This window comes from Halyomorpha halys, unplaced genomic scaffold (assembly GCF_000696795.3).
Source record: "Halyomorpha halys isolate HHAL.00 unplaced genomic scaffold, Hhal_1.1 Scaffold168.1, whole genome shotgun sequence".
Lineage (NCBI taxonomy): Eukaryota > Metazoa > Arthropoda > Insecta > Hemiptera > Pentatomidae > Halyomorpha > Halyomorpha halys.
The window spans coordinates 1,366,536-1,375,996 of NW_027111025.1; the positions used below are offsets into that span (position 1 = coordinate 1,366,536).

Genomic DNA, 9,461 nt, shown 5'->3' on the forward strand with positions numbered 1-9,461 from the left:
GAGAGAGAGAGAGAGAGAGAGAGAGAGAGAGAGAGAGAGAGAGAGAATTGAGATTCATTTTATTTTTCTGTTAAATAACTGAAATAATTATTTATTGATAGTGAAAAGAAAAGAAAAGAGTTTGGTTCATCAAGGGATAACTCAGGAAAAAGAACGTAGAACCGGGTGATTACAGAAAGGAGAATTACAAGAAACCCACCACAAGACCTCCTTGGACGGCAACCAAAATTGTGGCCATATTGACTAATTGAAATCAGCCTTTATTACTACTGTTGGAAAGTAGCAGTCAGAGTCAAGGTACAGTCTCATTACTGGTTTCCGATCTTGCAGAACCTATACCTGAAAGCAATCCATACTACAAAAGGTTACCGAATAATATATTGTAAATTTGACATAAATAAAAATTCTGATATAGTGTGCATATCACTTAACTTTTAGTTGAAATTGATCATAGCATATTATTCACTGTGGCAATTATTTTCCGTGCTGATTTTCCAAACTAGCTTTTCGCAGGTCTACTAACTCTAATTTAAACTTTCTTCAGAAAAGTACTTTTAATAATGTTTCTCGGTGGAATGTTTTTTTAAATTTTCCTTTCGCAAAAGTATTAACAGGGAGAGAAAAACACTTAATTAAAAATGTTGTGCTGCTCAATCGCATTAGGTTGCCTCATAATTAACATTACTAACGAACAATTTGTTTTAAAGCCTATTATTATACATAGTTACAGCATGAAATAATATAAATAGTCACATTACAATTTTATGTAATTAAATTATATGCTAAAATTACATAAATTGGAAGAAGATTGTAGGACGATAGTACGGGTGGCGGTCAAAGTAGTAAAAGAAAGCTATTTATTATCAACGAACGTTTCGCCCCACTTTGCAAGGCTTCGTCAGGGCTAAACAGAAATTCCAACTTAATGTTTTTTCCATCAAAAATTCTTCGAATTAATATAATATAATTAATTTCGCACGATTGCAATGATTTCCCTTATTATATATTCTAATAGCAGACGCTGCAATGCTTCGCTATTGCAATATTTAAGGAAATATATACATTGATTGAACGCTACTTTAACTTTAATATTAATTAATATATAGATGAAGTGATAAGGCGGTAACGATAGTAACATAAATGGTGACGGCTAAAGCAGTATTTAGTTGGTTTAGTTATTTTTATTATTTTAGATAATTTGTTTATATTTGACATTAACGTAGGAATTAGATAAAATGGAGTGGAGTTATTAACGATTATATGAACATTCGTTACCAATTATTTTGTATTCTTTTACAATTTTTAATTTCCATGAAAAATCCTATTTGAGGGTTTCAGCGGACGCTAACATCTAATATGTCTTGCTTTTTTCTAAAAATAAATTTGTAGACTGACTTAAAAATTACTTTACTGAAATCCTCCTTTTATTTTTTATTTTATTTTTATACCAGATCGGCCTGGTGGGCCTTACATGGTTGATATAACTTATATTATATATATATCTTTTAACAGTTGATTATGAGGGGGTATAGTCATACAAATGAACTATATAAAATGTTCTTATTAAAAGAAAAAAAATAATAATAAAATAAATAGATATGAATAATGCTTCTTAATAAAAAAGGAAAGTAAAATTAATAACAAAACATAATGATATTGGTACACTTAAATAAAACAAACAATTGTCTTCTAATAGTAAAAAGAAACAAGTTAATTTGAAAAAGGGAAGAGAGAAGAAAAAAGAAAACAATAAATAAATAAATAATAATGAATAAATAAAATGAATAATAATAATAAGTAAATAGAGGTAGTGTGACTATGAATTAATTTTATATTTATTAAAAATTTATAAAAGAATGTTCTGCAGCAGTCTGGGCTTCAGTCTTCGGGTTGAGGTTGGGTTTCCCAGGTTGTAGGTCACTGCTCCTTTCACGGTAGGCAACTGGGAATGGAACTTTGAAATCCTCCTTAAGTCTCTTTATTTTTTAGTGATTTTAAAATCGTATAATGGAATGTGTAATATTCTTTTCTTGTTATTTAGAAAGAGACAAATCGATTGGGATATAATAACTATAAAAAATATATACTTTTTGAGCTGCGCGCTAAAAATCCTTAATTCTGTTAATAAAATTCTTTTAAACCGAAAAATCGGGCCAGCCTATAATCTTCCCGAGAAAATTCTGAACATTTAGCAAAAATTCTCATCACAATCTGATGATAACAGGAGAGGCCCCTCCAAAATTTTAGAAATATCAAAGCAATCTAACCGTCAAACACATATTTGAAGAATGTAATCACTACAAATTAACTCTGAACCAGTTAGGGATACCAACAAATGTTCCAATGGTGTTGAGAAACGACGAATCCGTAATAGAAAGAGTCATTAAATTTATGCATAAGACTAACTTAATAATCAGCCTTTAATTATTATAATTATCTTTTTACCTTGCCTATTTTTAAAATTAGAATAGTTACTTATCTGCTTTTCATTATCCTTTCCACTATCGTAACGATTATTAAACAAATTATAATTGCCTAGCTAGATAATATTCCAAATCACACGGAAATGAGTCCCACTGGTGCGGATCAGTACACCATACCAAAGCTATGACTGTGGAACAACTAGGCCTTACCAAAACCAACAACCAACGGGCGTTGATGACCAAGCAGTTAATCACCCTTTCAAAACTAACAAACAATAAAGTACGAGCAAACAAATATTCATTTTTTAGTATATTACTTATATAGATTATTGAACGTATAATTTCAAATCTGAAGAAGATGGTTAGTGGTGAAGTCAAAAGGAACAAAAATAGTTTTCGACTATTTATTATACGACGTTTCGCTCCACCTTGTATTGCTTCATCAGGGCTAAAAAGATACAAAAACATCTAAGAACATTTTGAAATAGTAAGATAATAAGATACAAAAAGTTAAATTAAGGTAGGGGAGAAAGTAATATTTACCTTTACATTTAATATTTACAAAGAGGGGCGAAACATTCTTCATATTTATTTTTATATATGGGTATGTAAAAGTAAAAAAAAAATCATGGATCTAAAATTTATCCATATGAAAAGTAATTTTCCGAAACACTTGAAGGCCTTCGATGTAAGAAGAGAGACACGTCAACTGTGAAGCATTTTAAGACCAATACATTCCTGGAAAAGTGCGATGCGACCTAAATTACTGAATAGTTTTCGAGAAGGACCACCCATTCAGATGTTGATCCTCAAAGCAGAATGCCGAGCACCTTATCTCATTAGGGGCTCATGCGTTAGGTTCTTTCCTCAAGTTATAATAAAACGAGAGGACTTACTTTCTACCAAAGCCTCCTACCTCCATGCAACGGATGGAAAGCACCGTTTGCACCTAAATGGCCCTTATTCCTTCTCAGAATTTATTTTCATATATCCTCGTTCCATATAATCAGTTCTCAGTTCGGTTCTTTCAACGTAAAATTCAGTTAATGAACTCCAAGAATTTTTCCTGAGTCCAATGCTCCAAGAAACTTAGACAAGAATTCCAGTAAAAAAAATTTAATTTTTTTCAAATTTATTTATTGATAAAATACAAGTAAATTTGAAATAGATCATAATGGTCATTTAACATTTTTACAATATAAGGTCTCAAGGACATCTACTTTTCAAGCGCATCGGAGTATTGTAAGGAATAAAACAAGGCTAGAGACTAATTTGAGTGGTTAGAAGGTTTATAATGGAAGGATAGATATCTGGTTCGGGTTAGATCGGTTACATATGGAACACTGAGGTCATTATGGATGATTTTATTTGTGAAAAATTAAGGACCACTGAGGATTTTACGAAGAATTTTGGATTGTACGGATTGGATACAAGAGGAATTCGAAGGTTTAGTGGAGTCTCCGTATGTCCAGATAGGCCTTGTTATCATGTAGATCAGTCAGAATAGTCGGAATCGAAGTGCAGTTTCCTGTCGTTTCAGTCTTGTGTTAGAATTCTATGTTAATCGTTTGTCCAGATGTACTCCAAGGTTCTGTTCTACTGTGGTAAGAGCAACCTTATAAAAGTATACTGTAGGGCAGTCGGTAGGTTTACAACATATAGAGTAAATGTGATTTGATGGGATTTTTTGAGATTTATTTTATCCTCCAATTTTGGCACCATTCTTCCAGGGTTGTGATATGGGATTTGAGAGTTTGGGATGCAATCAAAGGGTTATTACTAATTGCGAGCACACATGTGTCATTGGTATATGTGGTGAGGATAATGGTAGGATTGGTTGGAATGTCAGCTGAATAGACCATGTAGAGGATGAAACCAAGGATACTGCCTTGAGGAAAATTTTATTTTTAAATTTAAAACTTGGCTGTATCTAGAAGAAAAGGTAAATTAATTTCTGACAGTGAAATTTTATGTAAAACTGTTAGAAAACACGATAGTAAAACTTTTCACATCACACAACATACTTACCAACTTACGTCATGTTCAGCGTTGGTCTGTGAGCTAGTGTTGAAGTTATTGCTATTTTGTAATTTTTTGGATAAAAGCAAAACAAAAACAAGAAATCTAAAGACCATAGTAGACGAAAATAATGCACAATAAATTTAATTTTTGTTTTTGAGTTAGAGTAAATTTGCTAAAATATGAGTCCTTAAATGGCTCTACGTTCAGTAATAAGTGAATTTATTTTGAAACATCTATATCTCAAAAACCATTCGACGTACAGATATATATTACCACTCAAATTAAAGCTAGTTTAATGGACTATAATGTAATTAATGACATTTATGTGTAGTCCATTCGTAGGAGTAGTAGTTTTCATGATATTTGCTAAAATAAATAGATTTATAGTTTTCCATTAAATTTTCATGTGAAAAATTTACATTCATATGCGAATATCATAAAAACTACTACCCCCTACAAATATACGTGTCAATTATTAATTTATAGTAAGGTTAATTTCCTTCATTTTGAGTGCTGGGAGACTTAAGCACTGTCTTTTCGTTACAGAGATATTTTTCATAAATCAAACATTTTATCCAAACAACTAGAAATTGACATTTTGTGAATTTATTTTGTCGAATATTATAAAAAACTATTCCTACAAAGATAAACGTTATAAACTATTTATAGTAAATTTAACTACCTTTATTTTGAGTGCTGGCAGACATCAGTACGTTAATGGTTCCTGCCCACATTTTTTTTCATATATCAAACTTATTGTCCGACCAACTATAATTCAATTTATTTTAGCAAATATCATGAAAACTGTTAATCCTACGAAGATGAACGTCAGAAACTACTTAATAGAACATAAAAATTAATTTGTGTGTTAATAGACATTTGTAAATCGAATAGTTTTAGAGATTAAATATTTCAAAATAAATTCACTAACTATTAATCTTTCAGTACATTTTGACGAAATGTTGCTTTTTAAAAAGCTATATCTCGAGAACTATTGAACGTAAATAGCTCTTTTAGTCTAATATTTTGCACTTCCTTTGCCATATGGCATTATAAGGGGTTCGGCTGGGTCCGCTGGAGGATAAGGTGAGATGGGTTAAGATGACTTCAGGCTACAGAGCCCGAAGCTCTTTCCTCGGCGTGGACGTCAACCAAGGGGACTTTGCCACCTTCTGGGTCTTGGTGAAGGGGCGACCTCTCTGAACAGCGGGTTAGCACATGCCTTCAGCCCATCAAAAAACTTGATTTGCCTGCGGCACAGAGGGGAGCTGGAGCTCATCATGGATAGCACTGTTCCTGGCTCTTTGGAGTGAAGTTCCTCTGACTATTCGCCGAAGGAGGTAATTCTGGAAACTCTGCAGCTTTTTCAGCGTGGTCTTGAAGAGGTGTCGCAGGAGCGGGGCACCATAGAGCAAAGTCGGGCGGATGATTGCTTTATAAATCTTCAACTTGAGCCGAAGTGAGATCTGCTGTGAAGTTAGCAGGTGGTAGAGCCTGTTGGACTTCAACCGGGCCAGTTTGTGTCTCTCCCCGACGTGACTGGAGAAGGTAAGATGACTGTCAAGTGTCACGCCGGGGTAGAGGATGGTGTTAGAGATCCTTCGGCTTTCGCCGTCCACTGACCCGCTGGGGGAGTTTGCCTCTCTTTCCCTTCTGAAAGGACATGACTAAGGCAGGGTCTTCGCAGGGTTCACCCTGATGCCGTCCCTATTGAGTGCAGTTACGATGGTAGCAGAAGCATTTCCGAGGGTTACCTTCGGACTTATGCTGGAGGCCTACGCATATCGTCTGCATAGGCTGCTACCACTGTCTCTGGGTGCTTGAGGGTGACAACTGGTCCCGTAAAAACGACGCACAGTACAGGTCCCATCACAGAGGCGAAAAGTGGCGTAGAAGGTAGGCTAGGCCTGCAACTGTTGCAGGCCATGAGTTGCAGGCCTAGCCTACCTTCTACGCCATAACCCCTGATGAAGACCTGTAACTCAGGTCGAAACGTGGGCATAAAATAAATAAATATGGTTTTATTTATTTATGTTGTTCTTTGCTGACCGCGCCCCCGACAAACTTCTCCAATCATTAATCTACGGTCAACTATCTACACCTCATTTTCAAAAAAAAAATTAATTCATGAGATTATTTTAAATAATAAATAATTTATATTTATATTTTACATTGTAATTCTAAGTGACATGGGTAAACAATGCCTCTAATTTAATAATTATTATAAACTTTCAAATATAAATTAATGCAAAATTCCACTTTTAATTTATTTCTTTTAGTATTGTATTATTTTATATCTACTTTTTTATTTGTTATTATTTCCGTTTTCACTATTGTATAATATCTTTTGTAATTACTTTTTATTTATACTGTTAACATCTTATTTTCATTTTCTTTAATTTACTTTGTTAATTTTTATATAAATTTTCACATATTTTAATTCATATTTAGCCAAACTTGATTTTTTTTTTTGTCCATCATCTATTCTCTTACTTTGTAACTTTATTTTAGATTTTTGTGTCTTTTATAATCCTGCAAAGTGCGGTGAAACTTTGGCTTACATTAAATAGTATTATTACTGTTTGAATTATTATTATTTTAATATTTTATATATATATTATTATTTTAATTATTATTTTATAAGATCCGGGCCATATTCCTTTTTATATTTATTCATTTATTTTTAATTTCATTTAATACATTGACACGGATACTAAAAAAAAAAAAATACTTTAAAAAAGCATAGGGTCTAAAAATGAATGTAGAGTTTAATAATCATTGTAAACCCCATAATATAATTACCTTGTAAATAATTGTAAATAGTGTTTGAGTTATTTGAAAAGAAAAAAAATATGTAATTATATTTGTTTGTAATAATGAGTAATAGAGACAGTTGCTAGGGGTGATAGTTGTTGCTAAGATGCGTCACCTAGCAACGGACCGACCATCTTAGTTTTTTAGAGCAGTTCCGACTAATTAGTGGCCGTGGTAGCGTCTAAGCAGCCCTGTCTGCCCTTATAATTTAATAGTTTGGACATTTTTTTACTGTTTTAGTCGTCATAACAGTTCGAAACCAGACCACTTCTGTGTTTCGATTTTAATATGAGTTCCAATTAATTAAGTAATTAGTAGCCAACCCCTGAACCCAAGGAACGTGTATAACCACCCCTGTCTGCGTTCATTTTGTCGGCTCGCCTAATACGAAACGACTGTTGGATATTTGGACCATCGATGAGCCAGACCTACACATCTCCGCAGGACTCTTCCTCTTCCTTTCGTCGTGCAGTATTTATTTTATATATATATATTTTTTTTTTTTTTTGTGTAAATTAGTTTTCTTGTAATTTTCATAATTTATCGAACAATTTTATTTTTTTTCTGAAAGGCCTTTTTATTTTTACTTGTATATTTTGTTAATGTTAGTTTTTAGTTTTTAAAATGTTTAAATTGGCCAAATAAATGTTTAATCTGAGCCAGTTTGTTTTTTGCTCATTTTAAAGCCTTCCAACAAAAAGACATTTAGTCTTTTTCTTATTTTATTACATTATTACTTTGATTCTTATTTGTCATATAATTATTAAAAACAATATTACTTAGTTATTAAGAATAATACATTTATTTATCAATAATAAGTAAATTTTATAAGTTTTAAAATGTGAGTAAAATAATGTTGCCTAAACATTGAACCTTTTCCTATTAAATAATCAACTAAAGCTAAATAATAAAAAATAATTCCTTCAATCTCTTACCCGACACAGCCTGAGTGACTGCTAGGCGCTGCGGGCTGCATATCTGGGCCCCTCGTGCGACCGTCCTCTCTTACCTGCCAACAGATATGTTGTTACAATTATATAGTGTATATATTAAGATAAAAATCATTACATCATTTGAATATATGCAAAAATTATTTATTTTCAGCATTAACTTGTAATAAGATCAATTAAATAAAAAATCATATTCTTTAACTATGTAATTCAATGATTGATAGAATTGAAAATAAAAATATTAATTTCACCATAAACAATTTTAAAAATTATAAATTTGGATCTTTATACAGGCAAATATACTGTTCAAATAATTATTTACATATATACATTTTTTATTAATTAATTTATATGCACATGTGTGTTTTTTTTCTTTTTCTGTTCCATTATCATTTTTTACTATTGTCAATTAACCATTTTCGATATTTACATTTCAAAATAGCGAAGTTGTATCAGAATAGTCAAAAGTTTTAACCAGCAAAATTCTAAATATAAAAAATATAACTTAGTAACAATTTTACAAAAAAATAAATAATAATAATAATTTCTGTCAAAACCTATTGAAATTTGCCTACGTGCTGCAAAAAGAAAACAATTTTAATTCTTTACATTTTTTTTAGGTATACCTATTTTCCCTAGAGCTAGTTAGTTATGTTTTAAAATTGTTTAAATTATAATTTTTCTTTTTATATTACCTCTTAGACATATTGAATATAGTTGAACAAATCATATTTTGATAATAAATAGTATTTATTTTGGAATATTTATAATTCCTATTAGCTACTTATATATCCTTTAAATTAGTATATTCTTATATGTATGATTAGATTTCGGAAGTAAAATAGAGCCCCTTCATAATAATATAAACGTACAAATCAATGAAAACAAATCTTACTAGAAACTAAAAATAAAAAACACCTAATGTGTGCAATGTGAAATTCGTGAACAAAATAAAATAAATGGTTATTCTTAATTCAAAATAAAACAAGAACAAAGTAAAAAATAAAATAAAATAATCAATTCAAATGAAAAAATAAATTATTCATTTCTAGTAATATTATACAATGTCCAATATAAAAATTAGAAAAAATCGGTAAGAAAAACTAAATTCATATTCTAAATTAAAAATAAAAGAAGTACAAAAGTCAAATAAAAGAAATGAAAAGAAAAATAATCGATCCTATAAAAAAAATTGTTGGCTTCTGATAATATTATATACATAAATTTAAATGTAAAATAAAATAAATTTAAA

The 9,461-nt window shown here is 30.9% G+C and overlaps 1 protein-coding gene across 3 annotated transcripts in view; it reads right to left on the bottom strand.

The window, feature by feature from the left end:
* Positions 1-9,461, bottom strand: part of LOC106678915 (probable DNA double-strand break repair Rad50 ATPase) — a gene marked incomplete in the record, with an annotated part of 525,008 nt that overhangs the window by 434,776 nt on the left and 80,771 nt on the right. For all 3 annotated transcript variants that reach the window (XM_067049131.1, XM_067049130.1, XM_067049132.1), the window contains 1 exon segment: positions 8,195-8,268. In XM_067049131.1, coding sequence (XP_066905232.1) covers positions 8,195-8,235 — 41 coding nt within the window.